At 31.9% G+C, this 17,684-nt stretch overlaps 3 protein-coding genes across 3 annotated transcripts; 1 reads left to right on the top strand and 2 right to left on the bottom strand.

Moving 5' to 3' along the window:
- Window positions 1–51: 51 nt before the first annotated feature.
- Window positions 52–9,156, bottom strand: LOC125070152 (adenosine kinase). The gene is made up of 6 exons (XM_047679883.1): window positions 8,950–9,156; window positions 8,466–8,630; window positions 8,164–8,307; window positions 2,442–2,631; window positions 1,902–2,072; window positions 52–1,118 (listed from the first exon to the last, which is right to left on the bottom strand). Exons 1-6 carry the CDS (start codon window positions 8,958–8,960, stop codon window positions 750–752), a joined length of 1,050 nt encoding a protein of 349 aa, XP_047535839.1. The 5' UTR covers window positions 8,961–9,156; the 3' UTR covers window positions 52–749.
- A 344-nt stretch (window positions 9,157–9,500) lies between these two features.
- On the top strand, window positions 9,501–11,575 carry LOC125070151 (heat shock protein 60A-like). Its single transcript, XM_047679882.1, has one exon. The coding sequence runs from the start codon at window positions 9,617–9,619 to the stop codon at window positions 11,342–11,344; it is 1,728 nt and encodes a 575-aa protein (XP_047535838.1). The 5' UTR covers window positions 9,501–9,616; the 3' UTR covers window positions 11,345–11,575.
- Window positions 11,576–13,279: 1,704 nt separating this feature from the next.
- LOC125070000 (tyrosine-protein phosphatase non-receptor type 13-like) lies at window positions 13,280–17,099 on the bottom strand. The gene is made up of 2 exons (XM_047679663.1): window positions 16,940–17,099; window positions 13,280–16,682 (listed from the first exon to the last, which is right to left on the bottom strand). The coding sequence occupies exon 2, from the start codon at window positions 16,671–16,673 to the stop codon at window positions 13,467–13,469; it is 3,207 nt and encodes a 1,068-aa protein (XP_047535619.1). The 5' UTR covers window positions 16,674–16,682; window positions 16,940–17,099; the 3' UTR covers window positions 13,280–13,466.
- Window positions 17,100–17,684: the final 585 nt, after the last annotated feature.

The following is a 17,684-nucleotide window of genomic DNA, read 5'->3' as shown; positions in this document are numbered from 1 at the left end:
AAGTATTTCTAATACTCAAAATATTAATTATAGCTTTACGAACTCTTTATCTATATATAAACTACAAGGTATACAAAACATCTGCCCATCATATTATACATATAATTCTCATGTATATGTGCATGTCACTGAACTCGCTAATCGGTTGCATTGATTTTGATGTTTTTTTTGTATTTGAGTAGGTCTCTCATCTCTCGGGTGGAATAAATTAGACCCCGTAGATGGCGCAACGATCGTATTCTAGGATTTATTTAAAAAAAAAAAAATCATTTGTACGAAGTCAGAACAGGCATCAGTATAAATATATAAACATGCTATGGTTGATTACTAATATATAATATTAACTGTAAACAATTGCCATGTTTAAACAGGATTAGTAAATAATTATTTAAGTAAATGTAAAGCAAATTATTTGTCTGTACATCGCTTCAAATTAAAATTTGTAGTGAAACATTATTTTACAAATGTTTTGCATATTATTGGTTTTAAAAGGGATTTAGTTTGCAAAAATTATAATATATTATTTCTTACCCAACTGACAACTTAATGATTCAAAAAATTACTTTTGTATTCTATGTCTACATGTAACTAAAATGTAGTAATAACATCCGATGACTACTACAGACACTAATAAACTGTGAAAAAAACATGTTATATTATATTATATAATTGTACAATTTGTGTTATTTTCAACCCCTATTAGTTGGTATTGCAATTTGATATGTCTTTGAGCTATTAATCCTAAATTATTAACTTTCTCTAAAGTCACTGATACCGCTGTATGTACAACCAGAATGTTGTATCACATGAGTCGCACAGTATATACCACACTTGACACAAGTCTCCCAAGGTTTCTCCAGGACCATTTGACTTAGGAAACCCCCTGTGAAAGCATCCCCTGCCCCATTTGTATCCACAATTTGCTCTCTGGATAGTTTTTCAACGGGAACCAGGGTCACCTTCGATCCCTCTACCAGAATCACTGGGTCTTTACCCTGGGTTATCACAACGACTCGTTGCCTAGACGAGTTGATTTTGGGTAGCGCCGCTATTTTCAAAGCTACCCCTTGAAGATCGGTTTCTGTGATGTTGAACGCTTTAGCGAATGCATCTGCTTCCTGTAACGTCATATGAGCTTGTTAAATTTCAATTATATTGGAATACCTCACTCACCTGACATTTACTTTAGTGATAAATAACGATAGCATATAAATGTGTGTCCTTCAGCATAGTGTATATGTTGTGGCGGTGATTTTAGTAATGTGTGCGTGCGTGACCATATCCACCTATTGAAACGTGTGCTGTTTCGCTAAAAATGCCCATTTTTTGTCCACACGCTTCGCATATAGAGCCTACATTTGCTTAGATATACAATCAGTTATTACACTGGCTCACTCAGCATTCAATTAAATAAATATATGTATTATTGTTTCTAAATAATAATTGGTGACTACTAGTTTTAAATTCTAATAAATGTAACTAGAATTTGCCTGGATTTGAACCCGACTTCGTGCAAAATGTTCATATCAACTTTCAATAAAATTTATTTAATTAATTAATTTCGTTTATATGTACACATGATATTTAAGTAACAAAAACGTTTTAATAATCCTATAATTTGTTATATCGGATAACAAATTATAGGATTATTTTTTTTTGACGAAAAAGTTGAATAGAGTATTATAAAAAAATATATGTTCTAGTGCATAATATAGCAGAGCTATTAGCAATGGAATATGTAAACTTAAGGTTTGTATATCTTTACATCTTTAGCCGTTGAAATAGGCTTAAGTGTATAATCTTAATAAACGGACCATCTTTATCGGACTATGTAAATCCTAAAATAAGCGCGTTCATACAAACTGTTCAAATATAAATACTAGCAAAGAGAATATTCTTACCGATTCATTTCCGAACAAAACATCGACGTAGGGCAACATCTCTTCCAAAGGCTCTTTGTAGAACTGCGACACGAAGGGCGCACTCAAGTTCATGATGAACGTGTGCTTCTTCTCGTGCGCGTGCTTCGCGAGCAACATTATAGATTCCGGCGACACCGCCACAAAGAAGCCCTGGAAGAATTTTGAAAATCTTAATAAAAAAAAATTAATACTTTTCCTGGATGCATTTGTATAATACTCATCGTATAATTGTGATAAAACTTTGGTGAAGTATTCTGCGACAATTAAAAATATTTTTTTTTGTATGCAAAGACCGGACGAGTGGCTACATACTTTTTTGGACCGATGATGATAATAATATCTCTCTCTCTCTCTCTCTCTCTCTCTCTCTCTCTCTCTCTCTCTCTCTCTCTCTCTCTCTCTCTCTCTTGACACGCAGGTGAGTATTCTTGGCCTCAGTGGTAACAGAGTAGTTAGGCAACAGAGACAGGAGAAATCATTTTAATAAGATATTAGAAAAACGAATTATCTCAAACTCACTGATGCATAAAAGAACTTTGCGCTTTCAATGCTCTTCCGACACTCCCCTTTAGCCAGATGGTCCGGAGTGAACTTCTGTGCCGCCGCCAGGTTTGCACACAGCGAACGATGTGTGCCCGTCACAAGAACTGCACATGTTCCCGTTGGAGCCTCTTCAGTCACTTGGTAGTGGACGGTTACACCCTCAGCACTAAAATAAATATTTTCGAATTTAGGACCAAAAGCATTTTCGTATAAATGTTATAAATCAGTCTTTTATTTTTACATAACGTTAAAAATTTAGAACTGGTTTGGTTTAGGCTAAAAATGGTTTCAGCTTGAACGTGAAGCTATTAAACTGAACATCGTAACCTACAATGAGTTGACAACCTAATCATGGATGGATCATGGATTTCATTCCTATGTCTATATTTTATACAGTAATTCATTTAAACTTAGTTATTTTATTTTAGTCTTAACTTACAATAAACTGTAATGCTTCAAGCTTTAGCCGTATCAAGCTATATTTATTTTAGTAGAACAGTAGACACAATATCACATGAAAAAACAACAATTACAATTTGAAGTTGTCTTGTATCACATTACACGAAACATAATAACGAAATAATTTTAACATTTTCATATTATCCTGCTTAAAATAAGACGTTCATTGAACTTTATTTGTTTGAACAATCGTTATAAGAAACGAAACTACAGTACACGTGTCGCCTTTATTATAACTTATGTTTCTTCTTTAGGATGAATGAATAATGACACAACTTTAGTCAATAATTACAAAACAAACAATGGATTACGAATGTATTTAATGCGTTATCAAATTATGCTTTAACTATACTAATATTGTAAACATGTTAAATTTGTTTTTATATACAACATCCATCAAAAAATATGCTGGTAAAATGCTCCATTATTCTCTAGTACTGGATATTATATAGGATATAAGCAATCGCTGACTTTTCTGTAGTTTTCGCTTCTCATTTTGGAAACATACAAATCTCTCATAGGTTTATTTCGTATATATTATTGTTATGGCAACATTCGTTTGAAAAGAGCCTGGATGTATAATAATGCACCTCGTGTAAATTGGACAATTATTACTAAGACTATATCAGCAGCGAACGCAATGCCTGATTTATGATATCGGTTTTGAATTAAGAACCTATTATTTTTATTTCATTAACCCGACAAATAAAGCGAATTAAAAAAAAAAACTTGACATTTATTTTATGTTATATTATACAACATTTATTTATTAACCTTGAATATCATAACAACCAGACAATGCATCTTCTATTGAGCTTGTATAATGAAACTCATGAAACACTTGTACAAATAGTATTAATAATGAGTGCGTTATATCATCCGATTTAAATTAAAATTACCTACTACATATTACGATATTTCTATGTTTTCATTTTATTGATAAAACAAATACATGATTTATATTTGGTATACTAAACCGTCTTTAGTTTTTTTGTCTTTTCGTTAAATAAACAGAAAGTAACAAACTGTTAACGTCCCAATGATGGGCTGGTGGCAAAAGCTTCATCTCCCTTTTGAAGAGAAGGATTGGAGCTTACTCCACTTTGTAACCGCTTGGCCATCACATTTCAAAAAATACAGAATAAGTTATATATTCGTATGAAGACAATCGTGTTATTAAGACACTTGTGGCAGAGTGGCTTTAAATCCACTAACTCACTGAACCGGAACTCTATCGTACAAAGTATGGACAATGACGGTAGAGTAGCGGATATAGGTATTTGGTAGCCAGCCAGAAGGGGTTGCACAAAGCCATACCAACGTGAATTTATATGTCATTATTATTTAAAAGCAACCGGGAATATGAATTGATGTTTGGCGACCCGCCATATCACGCCCAGCTTTCTTTTTAATTTTGACGGACTATAGTATCATAAATTCGCTTGCGTAACAATTTTAGCATTATATTTATTTTAAACGCTACAATCAAACGTAATCCGTTCGTATTTATAGATTTAATCTAGCAACTGAATTCTCAATTAAATTAGTTCTACCCGAACAATAAAACGAAAGCTTTGTACACAAATTGTTGCTAAAAGAAAGATAATATATGACGGTATGCCAGAAGGTTATATTTATTATGTAATAATCAGTATACATCTGTTAATAGTAACTAAATAAGACTAAGAAAGCGATAGTGATAAGGCTGGTTATAGGCTATAATACTAAAATAGCATGAACCATTGTTATATATCATGCTTTATTAAAAATCAAGGCCAACAAAATTAACAATAGATCTGAAAAAATGCGATTGAGATTACCTACTTTATACGGTAATTTGCAAATCAATACGAAACGGTTTTTTAACAGTATTCGGTGCAATTAATATTAATAAGTTATGCTTTAGTAATAATAATATATAAAAAACTTCATCTAAATTTAATAGATTAAATAATATAATACGAAAAACATCGCATTTACGGGTTGGATATACCAAAACTCTAATTCATACAACATTAAAAAAATAAATGCTCTAGATTGCCCGATTTATGTTCGAAGTTTTAAATTAAGAACCTCTTTTTTTATTTTAAACCTTTTATTCTTATTTCTCTAATCCGACTAACAAAGTCAAATAAAAAAATATATAATATATAATATCGCATTCGCTGAACAAATCTTTAATTAGAAATTTAAAAAAAAGAAACGCTATAGCAAATTAACTACTCTGAATATATATTTTATAGTTTAATGTTAGATAACATGATAAAATATTTAGATAATTTCATAAGAATTATTTACAATCTTTATTTGTATTATATAATTCGCCGGCGTGGAAGGGTCGTCGGTTTCTGTATAGTAAACTATGACCTTACTTGGGGATGAAATTGCTTTATAATTTTTTTTAATTCATACCAGAAATTCGGGTCAGAGGTTAGTTACGTAAAAGACAGACGTACACCGTGTACTTTCTCATTTACAATATTAGTAGTAGTTGGGTAGTAAAATCATCTTTTGTAAATTTAATGTACGAGTTCTAATGATAAGTAAAGGGTTACCTTTGCCTTTCATATTTATTCAGTAAAAAAAAAAACATAATTTTCGAGCATTACAGCAATAAATGCTAGTGAAAAAAATACGACAATGAGTTTCTAGACGATTTTAATGTTAAAAATGTATGTCATTTATTCTTCCACTTCACATAATCTTGTATTTGATATTCTTAGATGAAACGCGATAGCTAATATCTCGGTTTCTACGAATCCATCGCTGAATCCTCTTATCATTTGAAAAAGCAAAATTGCGATTTTTTATAGTTATGACTAGATTTATTTACCGACTCTAATGTGAACATAAAGCCTCACCAAATATGTTAAAATTACACACGTTCAGGAGTTACCAAATTATAAATACGAAATAATTATATACAACTTAGATTATTTACATATATACTTAGATAGAGCATCGTACGTCAAACTATTTTATTAGTGTGCGTGTAATAGTGATCAGCCGTTGGCCATTATTCTTTTCGAAGCGTCCTCAGTTTTAACAGTATATATGGATAAATAAACTAAGACATATACTTAATATTTTATTTTCATTTTTATTTAACTCTGTTGCGTATTATGTCATTGTTTCATAATGAAATTACAAAGATGACATTAATTTATGTTGCATTGCCCTTATAGTTGGCTGTGAATCAATATACTTATCTAATATTGTAAATTTTTAATTAGTTCTTATTTAGTCTTATCGAGCGATATATTAAATACTAGTTGTCGCCCGCGGCTGTGCTTGCAACACGTGTTAGGCATAAAAAATAGCCTATGTACTTTCTTGGAGTTTAAGCTTCCTTTATACCAAATTTCATAAAATTCGTTCTAGTGGTATGGCCGTAAAAGACCAACAGACAGACAGAATCAATTTCGAATTAATAATATTAGTACAGATGTATGTTCATACCTAAGCATTCTTAGTCAAAAAACTTTATCTTCAAATTCCACGCAAAATAGAAACCGGTTTTATTTTAATTTTATTTATCAATACCAAGTTGCTTCCCGCCGTTTTCGCGCTTGGATCTTTTAAACTACACAACGGATAATGCGGTTTTCGTCAACAAAGATGTTGATGATGAAGATGTTGATATTATAGTAGAGAAAAGTCAAAAATTTTAGATTTTCTAGCCGAAAAAAAGAAGAATTTTTCTTCTTACATTTGTTATTTAATATAAAATTTTATATATAATAAAATTTAGTGGAACCAATTTACCATTAGGTAACATATTTTACAAGCAAAACCGTAAGCACACTTTGTCGAGCTTGTTGACCGCGTATATATTAAAAACTCCGAAACGCGCCATCTGGTATAAGTTTTATGTATATAATATTAACATTAGTTTAACCGATTTTTAAGTTAGGCGTTACAAAAAAAACAATCGTCATCTATTTGTATAGATTAATTTTAACATTCCTGCGAAACTATAAATAACACTCGCCGTCTCCACGATAGCACGGGCAAATGTTATCTGTTTATCAGCCAACGAGAGCGTAGCGCAGTTACGGGTCGAAAATTGACTGTATTCGTTCAAATATTGATATTTTTCATCATCGTTGAGTAGCATTTTGACGTTAGATAAGATATAAAATTCAAATAAGTTTATACAAAAATAGTTATTACGCCCATTAAATAATGTAACATTAAATTAATGTTTTTGGATCTTCGAGTTTTTATTTAAAAAAAAAAGGGCTTATACGTGAGTCAACAACGTTTAAAGTAGATTTTCTTAGATCCTTTATTAAAATTACCTTAATTGTTATAATATAACAAATATACTATACTAGCTGATCCGCGTGGTTTAACACACATTAAACATTACTCTCTGCCCCAGTGTGCTGTAGTGCTATTATAATCAATGCAAAAATATTTTCTTCAAACAAAAAAAATGGTTCTGATTCGTTTGTTTCTCTTTAGTACCACATAACTATCATTTATGAACTAATAAAAAAATCAGTCTATGTTTTGTGAACCATACTTCTTGTTTAGTCCCATTTTAAATTAAAAAAAATATCACCCTAGTCATTATCCATAAATATTTTTATTAGAATTTTTATTCTCAAAAAAAAAATTATTTGAAGGTTCTTTTTTTTGTTAATTACGTACATCTTTCAAATCAGAATGGTAATTCCAAAAAAATGTTAAATGTTATGTAATAACTTATATAACATATAGGATTGAATATATGAGATGTAGATTAACCATAGGACTATTGCTCTCAAAACATTTTGACAAAAAATAACCTTGATAAAAAATATCTCAATACAGATATTTCTCAACTACAATATCTAAGATAATCCTTATCGATTTTTATATGTTAGATATGAGATACAGAGATTTCAAAATACTCTGAGGAATGAAAATGAATAAGGCTTAATTTAATTATTCTATTTAGGATTATATAATTGAGATGTCACTTGGAGAAGATAATGTTTAGAATAAAGTATATATTTTATTTAACTAATACCCTTAGTATTGGATATCATTGATGGTATTAAACAAATGTTTTTTGTAGTATCTATAAAATTTAAAGCAAAACTGTAAAGTCAATTCAACTTTAAACAACAACATCTTTGTCATTCTAACTTTAAAAAATATATTTGATTGGAAAAATTCTGATTGGCACTATTTAAAATCTTTAAATAAAAAAAATTAAAACATAATTTTAGTTAGATTATAATCAACTCACATAGCTCTCTCACTTAAAATCTTAGCGTAATCATCATTTCCAACGCAGCCAAAGTAACTGCATATATTAGGTTTTTTTAATATCCATTGCGCTCCCCTGAGAGAGTTCTGCACGCTGCCTCCAGCTATAAATTCAGCATTATATCTAAAAAAAAAATTAAACTGTAATTTTTTTATTTGGAGTAAATATTAAAAATACTCTTAATTTACAATTAAATTTAATAACTAAGAAGTGTAATGAAATAGATGTTAGGAAATAATAATAATTATTATGTTACAGTAAAATTTTAAAGTTATACTTACTTTTCTACAAGCTCCCTGTAAAGTGGCATGTGTTTAGCCTCGGCCATTATAGCATCATCTGGATGTAGACCATACTTTTTGAGCAATTCCTCATCCACTATAGCTGATATATCTAACAAGGGATTTCCTATTCCCACAAGCATACCTTCCTTATCACATGGGCAGCTGAAATAAACATATTTTTTAAATATAATTGATTAAAAAATCATTTATACATTTATTTGTGGCTGATCTCACTGACTTAAATATAGTATAATAACAAGTATGTACATAGCATTTTTTTTGTTTTTTTTTTTGTCTGATCAGATAGTATTAATTTAAAAAAATATTAAGTAAGAAATTGGTGTTATTACAGCGATAAATCGCCTGAAAATTTAGTGCAAATGCCTACTTAGTGCATAAATGTGGTTAATTCGAGACGCACTAGTTCATGCAAATTAAATTCGCCGGAGAAGGAAGCATAATAAGCAAAAAATTCGCTCACCTAGAATCCATTATGTAATATAATTACACAACAAATAAAACTTTGAATTCTATCAAGTATATGTTATAAAATGTATGTGATTGTATTATTTTAACAAAATTAAATTAACACTGTCGCGCAAGAATTCACCGCATGTTTATCTTTACAATTGTAAAACGTGCTCACGCTCTCCAAGCTCACCGAGGAATAGGTAAAAAATGTAAATTTATATTCTGTGAATGTGAATTGACATTTTGCTGTCACTTTTAGACTTTTTATTTTTTATTAACTAAACACTGCTTTGAATATTATTATTATTCCAAATAATATTAAGTTAAATATTTTATTTTCTTTCTTCTAAAACAAACATTCCACTTTTATTTTCGGTATTATCTACTATTCATTACTTTTTTTTTAAAAAATTAAAATGAAATATAATATTCATTTCCAAAATATTGCATTCGTTTACATAACATTAAAATAATTATATAATATGATGCAACAACGATTCAAAATTATTGGAAAAAAATATTTCTCGTTTTACCATTATCTGTGACTATGACATAACCTATAACCGGCACATAAGAATCACGTTTCGCGATTTCGACGAGAATCTTCGAGAAGTACGAGCTCAGAGTACTTTCAATATTCTGTGAAGTCCAATATATCATTCCATATAACTTAAAAAATGTTGCGCTTGCCTCGTGTAGTCCGACAAACTGTTTCTTTAAATAAATCTCATCAGTTCTCCAGATTATATGCCAAAGATGTGAGGTTCGGTGCTGATGTAAGAGCCCTCATGCTTCAGGGCGTCGACGTCCTCGCCGATGCTGTTGCAGTCACAATGGGTCCCAAAGGTAGGAACGTTATTTTGGAACAGTCCTGGGGTTCACCAAAAATAACCAAAGACGGTGTGACTGTTGCAAAAGGTGTAGAGCTTAAAGATAAATTCCAGAATATTGGAGCGAAACTCGTACAAAATGTAGCGAATAATACAAACGAAGAAGCCGGCGATGGAACCACCACAGCTACGGTCCTTGCCAGGGCTATTGCAAAAGAAGGTTTCGAAAAAATTTCAAAGGGTGCTAATCCTATTGAAATTCGCCGAGGTGTGATGATGGCCGTAGACTCTGTGAAAGACAAGTTAAAGAATATGTCCAAGCCTGTTACAACACCAGAGGAGATCGCGCAGGTCGCCACCATCTCTGCAAACGGTGATACGGCTATCGGCAAGCTTATCGCTGATGCAATGAAGAAGGTCGGTCGCGACGGTGTCATCACTGTCAAGGACGGCAAGACACTTACCGATGAATTAGAAGTCATCGAAGGTATGAAATTCGACAGAGGTTATATTTCACCATATTTCATCAACTCATCTAAAGGAGCTAAAGTCGAGTTCCAAGATGCTCTGGTTCTCTTCTCGGAAAAGAAAATTAGCAATGTACAGACAATCATCCCAGCATTGGAATTAGCTAACCAGCAGAGAAAGCCCTTAGTGATCATTGCTGAAGATGTTGATGGAGAAGCACTGTCAACTCTCGTTGTGAACAGGTTGAAGATTGGTTTGCAAGTTGCTGCTGTTAAGGCCCCAGGTTTCGGTGACAACAGGAAAGCTACACTTAGTGATATGGCCATTGCTGCAGGTGGTGTTGTATTTGGAGATGATGCCAACCTCATTAGGTTAGAAGATGTTCAGCTCTCAGACCTGGGACAAGTTGGTGAAGTTATTATCACAAAGGACGACACTTTGATTCTTAAAGGTAAGGGCAAAAAGTCTGATATTGACAGGAGAGCAGAGCAGATCCGTGACCAGATTCAGGAAACAAATTCAGAGTATGAAAAAGAAAAACTGCAGGAGCGTCTTGCGAGATTAGCTTCAGGAGTTGCAGTTTTACATGTTGGTGGATCCAGCGAAGTTGAAGTCAATGAAAAGAAAGACCGTGTCAATGATGCTTTGAATGCAACCCGGGCTGCAGTTGAAGAAGGTATTGTACCTGGAGGTGGTTCCGCTCTCCTTAGGTGCATCCCAGTCCTTGATCAGCTGAAAACTGCAAACTCTGACCAAGCTACTGGTGTTGAAATCATTAAGAAGGCCCTCAGAATGCCATGTATGACAATCGCTACAAATGCTGGTATCGATGGATCAGTAGTAGTTGCTAAAGTAGAAGATCTTGGTCCTGAATTTGGATATGATGCTTTGAACAATGAATATGTTAACATGATTGAAAAGGGAATTATTGACCCAACAAAGGTTGTTAGAACAGCACTTACAGACGCATCTGGAGTTGCATCTCTCCTCACAACAGCAGAGGCTGTTATTTGCGATATGCCACAAGAAAAGGAAGCAAACCCCATGGCAGGTATGGGAGGCATGGGTGGCATGGGAGGTATGGGCGGAATGGGAGGAATGATGTAAACTTGCTAAGGACTTAATATGCATTTAAGGTGTACAGAACTATATTAGTTACATCACCTGTTAAAGGTATTGCAATGAATGAATGAATTACAATTGTGCAGTGAATGATTATTTTTCTTATTATTGAGTCTGATTGTGTTAGAATAGAGACGGCTGTCTTAGAAATATTTAGTTTAATATTTGCTTCAGTGGAGCAAGGTGTTATTTTTTAAAATAAATAAATGTTATCCATATTTTGTTTTATTTGTTATTATTTTAAGAAATAGAACTTGGCGGTAGGGTTTTGTGCAAGCCTATCTGGGTATGTACCACCAACTCTCCATATTATCTACCGCTAAGCAGCAATACATAGTGTGGTTGTGTTTCAGTTTGAAGGGTGAGTGAACCAGTGTAACTACAGCCATAAGAGACATAACATCTCATTTCGCGAAGTTGGTGGAGTGTTTGTTATCTAGGAAATGGTTAAAACTACGGCGAAATTGTCTATAAACACTGTATGGCCATTAACCATCAAGTAGCCCATTTACACTTCTTCATAAATAGCTGAACGAAAAATATATAACCTAAAAGATCCACAATAATATTTTAACGAAATAAAACGTTAACTACATTTTGATTTTTGAATAATAACTCTTTATCTGTAAAGTAAAATATCTGAGATTTCTTGAATATTGAACGAAAGCTTAAGTCAACGACCTAAATAATATTCCAACTTGAACTTATGCGAACAAAACGAATCTAAATACATAGGCACCGTCACTATTTATGGTTGTCTCAATAGATAACCAGTTATAAGCAGTATTATCTAGCATAAATTTATTGTAAGTTCAAAGATAAATTGGCTTTGTGTTACCTACTATGTATCAAAGTCAAAAATCTTTATTCAATATGTGTTGTCTAAGAAAAAAACTATTCAACGGGCCTATGTACTTATTTAACTATTTATTTTCGTCAATCTTTGGGTACGTTACGGTACGTTAATTCCATAATTTCGTTTAATTTGCTTGCAAAATAAATTAATGCAAAGCATACGCGATGGGTGACATAATATTGTATGTACAGCGGTAGTGCAAAATTTGCTGAATACGACATCTGTATAATGTTGTTGCCTTTTTGCGTAATTTGCAAGCAGCTAGGTATCGTTTCATCGTTATTACATACAGACAGCGATTGCATAAATCAGATTTATTTAATTTCAACTAATTTTACGAACTGAAGATACAGTTATCGTAACGTTTAAGCTTTTCTTATCAGTACAAATAGTTTTTGATAACATCGTTACCAACTTCTTGTGTAAGACACGATTTCTACCAATTTTAATTATTTAATTAAGTTATAATTCGACATTCGTTAAAAGTACAAAAAAATATTAATGTTTTATAAAATAAATTATTAAAAAATCTTGAGCCCAAATAATTTGTAATGAAATGATTAGTCTATACCAGTCTAATGATTTTATTATGTAATTATATACCCACAATTACCAAATGCCTTGTTATTTTTTCAACATACTGTATTAAGTATCAAATTATATACGGTATTAATGTTGTAACAAATAAGAAGTTATATTTATTATATAAACGTCAGTGCTTGGAAAAATAAAAAATACGTTAGATGTTGTGACAAAAATGAGCTATTCCAAGGTTTACTTGGTGGTAGGGCTTTATGATAGATTGTCGAGGTAGGAACCACCCATCATCATAATATATTCTACCGCCAAGCTATAATACTTAGTAATTTCCATTACATTGTTTTTCGATTTGAATACAACTTATTTGATATAAAAAATTGTTACGAGTTGTCAAGATCAAAATAAAACACAATTATTAAAAATTTGTCGTCTGTTAACTTGTCTCTGAAATCACTGAATTTTATACACAATGAAGTTTTACATTCAAGTTAATATTATATTCAATATTACTAACATAGTAAAAAATCAATAGTAGTAACCTATATAACATTAATGACATAAGTATAAACATATTTAGGTTTATACAGTAACTTAAAAATAATTCTATATTATTTAACAGGTACACGGATATTAATCGAATATACATTAAAATTATTAATATAAAATATTATACAGCTATTGTTATAATTATAAAAAATATAATAATTAAATTTACAAAAATATTTGTTCCTCGTCCGAATCACCGGTACCATAAATAAAATGTCTTCTTACAACATTGCCATCAATTGCACATTCAGTATCGATAATATTGCTGTTTTTACAAGGTGTTACTGGATACCTCACTGGTCCAAGCCATCGTCTACTAAGACCGAAGTTCCTTGGCAAAGCTACATTCTTTATCGAGGAACTCTTGACTGATTGATCGAGGCTATTAATAGATGATTGAATAGACTTTCGCGTCAGTGGATTGTTCGTTTTTTCATTTAAATAATCATCGGGTATGTGGACGTCGGTTGGAATGCTTAAACTTAAGGGTCGTCGTTTTGGTCTACTGTTAGTCAGTTGGCCACGCCATGTGTTGAATTTCTGAGCCGATTTCTTCTGCGGCGTGTCCTCGTGGGACGAATAATTACCTAAATCTGACTTTTCGTAAACTTTAATCTCTGATTGACATTTCTGCAAGTTGCTTCCTATAATAATGTTTTCTTTTACAGATTTTTCTTTCATTCTACTTATGACTTTTTCTTTTGTTAGTTTAATAAGCGCGTATATAGTTTTTAGTGCTTCTTCATTTAATAATTCGTCATCTGTTATTTCTACATCTAATGCACTAGCAATACTATGTCTTAAACTATTTTCCAAACCTCTACTAGTTTTTTCTTTTGCATGTAGAGTATTATCTAACTGTGAATCACAAATTGTGTTTTTGGAAGTATTTTGCAATACAATAAGTTCTACTAATTGTGGTGCTGATTGCAACATATTTAATGCTTTGTCATATTTTAAATTAAGTAATGTTTGTCCATTGACAGATATTATTTGGTCTCCAGGTAGAAGTTTTCCACATACATCAGCAGCACTTCCAGGAGTTATAGATTTTATGTACACATTGCCATCAGAACCCTCAGCAACTTGTAAACCCAAAGCATTTGTCTTATCTCTTTCTAAAACAGCTGTAACAAAAACTCTTTCTCCTTGAACACATTCCATGTTATCAAGCCTTTCAAATATGGATGTATTCACACAAGATTCATTTCCAGTATCATAACTATATACATCTGAATAAACTTTTGGGGATTCTAGAACATAAGCAGTGGGTGCTTGAATCATGTTCTGACTATAGCATCTCTCTGGTAGCAATTGCATACTATTTATATTACAATGTTGCCTCTGCTCAGAGCTCAGATCATCAGAATCACTATGTGCAGTTGCTAAATCACCATCTGATCTCACTGTTAAAAGTTTTGAGGGTGAGCCTGCATATTTGCCATCTAATGTAGACTTCATACCATTGAAGACTCTTGTACCCATTTTCACCCCATGTCTCCTTGGTAAGCTACTTTCTGATGAAGACAGACCCTCATTTGAGGAACTCCTTTGACCATATCTATTTGGTGAGCTTATAATACTCTCATCACTTGGTTGAGGTGATAATATTTGTCTCAATAACTGTTCTGTGGAAGGCTTTTCATTTTCTTTATTCTGGGACTTTTTATCACTGAAAAGGTCCACTTTAAACCTTCTTTTGATTGGCCTTTTTACTCTAGGATTCCTTACAGCAAGATTATAACTGTCTTGATAGTTACTGCAATCTACTTTCTTAGGACTATTTTGAACATTTAAGGGGCAATTTAATTCACTTGACAAATAATTCACAAAATCATCTTTTGCATATAGTTTTAAATACAGTCTGTGGTGTAGTGATACTAACCAAAATGCAAAATAACTCTTATTATCTGTCATTTTAAGTTTATATTTGATTCCTATTTTAGACAGACCAGAGTAGGCATTAGGCATTATGTAAAGACTCTTTTTGTTATAATAGAATGTGTGTATGTGATGCCAGGGTAAGCTCTGCAACACAATGCGATTTGGATTAGAACTTGACTCATCAGAATTATTATTGGTTCTTGAATAAATGGTCACACCTCTTGGTCCAATAGAAAGCCATACATCCCTACAAAATCCATCTCTAGTTGCCCATATAGCAGAATAAAAGTGTGCACCGTAATCTCTAAAAGTTTGAGCTAGAGTTATGTAATTTATAATGGCCTTACTCCTGTCCAATCCACGTCTAGATTCGTGAGCTCGTTTCATTCGAAATTTGACATCTGTCATGTCATTTATAATAAGAGATTCAGGTAAATAATGTTCTAATAAAAAATAATCTGCAGTTCCATGTTCTCTATAAGAAAATTCACCAAACTCTATATGTAGTGCATATCCTGCTAATAAAATGAGATTCTGTATTGTCGAGAACATCTGTCCTTCAACAATTGCTCGTCGAAGCTGTAAATAAACTCTATGCCTCCATTCCCCGTCTTGTATGTTATTGGACACATTGATAGGTAGAAAAAACTTTATTCTTAAAAATAATGAGACAGATATCTCTTCAGTACCTTTACTGAGCTTGCTGCTTGTTTTATGCCATTGATCAGGAACAACTTTCTTTATTTTATAGTCATCTGGTAAAAATATGAAATCTCCACCAATCAATATTGCAATACCAAGCATAAAGTTATGTTCATATTTTTCACTTAAAACTAAAGCTTCAAATATTTGTCCAGCAGTGATTGTATTAGGATCACAAATAACTTCAATCCTCTGGCCGTTTAGAAGCACGACTGTTATAACTTTCTTATCACATAAAGCTGAGATAGTTAAATCTAAATGTTTTACAGGTTGAGAAGCTCTGACGATGAATTCTGGCCCTACACAACCTTCTTTGCCTTTCAGGCTCTCTGCTCTATAGAGTCTTGAAGCTGCTCTTTGAACAGGTTTTCCAGATCTAAAGTTGGAATTAAAATTCTTTTTTTTACTATAATCTTCCTCTTTATTTAGTGCGGTCATAGACACTGTATCTGGAATGTTTGTTTCAATTTGTGTACTGCAGGCTATATTTATTGAAGAATGGGCATTACTTAAGCCCCCTAGTCTTGGTGTATCGAAAACTGTGAACACTGCTTTTCTATGGTTCCTTGTTAATCTGCAACTAGGAAAGGGGTCTCTTTCGTCGGGAGATTTTAAAATATTAGCGAAATTTCTAGGCTGCGTACAGACTTTGAGATCTGTTGAGAATTTCTTTTCTTTCGACATTTTTCTTGGCTCCATTTGATGGATGTCGAAAACTGGACTTAGTGTTATTGAGGTCGCTGAGCAAGAACTTCGTCCAGAGTCTTCATCACAATTTCGAGGCATTTTTTTTTACTGAAAAGTGAAGGCAATTAACATAATTATTAATGATGCAAATAAAAGTCTTATTCATGACTAAGTAAGTTAACAAGGAATGCAACTAAGCTCTTTTTTAAGAATCGTCTAACGATATGATTAATATGTAAGTTCTCAAAGTAGTTCGCCTTGGTCGTTTATAGTAACGATGTAAACGTTATTAATGATTCATATATTTTAAATTATTATACAATATAATTATATATAATAAACTTCGCAGCTTACAAAATACTTACTATCATATGAATACATCTATTCTCCAAATCGAATAGTTATAAATAGTTACTCCAAAATTTCTTACATTTTACAATTATTAACTCATATTTACATAAATTTGAAAGCAAAATTGTAAATAACAGCTCAACTTCAACCTGTCGTTTTTATTTCACTTGTTGCTTGACTCGATGTTTTTTTTTAAACTTTCTAACTATTTAGTGTTGCTATTGTTACCATGAGTATTCGTTATAATCATTAAACAATCTTGTTCAATACTCCAGGGTGCAAGCAGTATAATAAGTGCATAGTTTTATAAAAAGCTTTGACAAAAGAATGCCTATAATATAGTAACAAAAGAGTCGAATTATTTTGATAACTTGTACAATAATAATTATTAATCTAAACTCATGATATAAATATTATATTTAAGTAGGTAGTAAACACATAGTAAACACATTAAAATCAGAATATTATATAGAATAATCCTTAAAATAATAATCTAAGGAAATAAGATAGTACTGGTATCAAGTCTTCCGCATAAAGGATTCCTCATCCTTCATATTTGAAAATTTACTCAATTTTATTCTACACACGTATGCAATATACATAAACCATCCTTAACCATCAAAATAATATGTTGATGAAAAATCTTAATTACGTCTTAAAAACACAAAACCTCTGTAGTACTTACTCAGATTAAGCCATGTTATTTTGTGGTTTAATAAAAGAGTCACATTTGTTAAATATATTAATCGATTAAATAAA

The sequence above is a fragment of the Vanessa atalanta genome, chromosome 16 (assembly GCF_905147765.1).
Source record: "Vanessa atalanta chromosome 16, ilVanAtal1.2, whole genome shotgun sequence".
Taxonomy (NCBI): domain Eukaryota; kingdom Metazoa; phylum Arthropoda; class Insecta; order Lepidoptera; family Nymphalidae; genus Vanessa; species Vanessa atalanta.
This window is presented reverse-complemented; position numbering and strand designations above follow the sequence as displayed.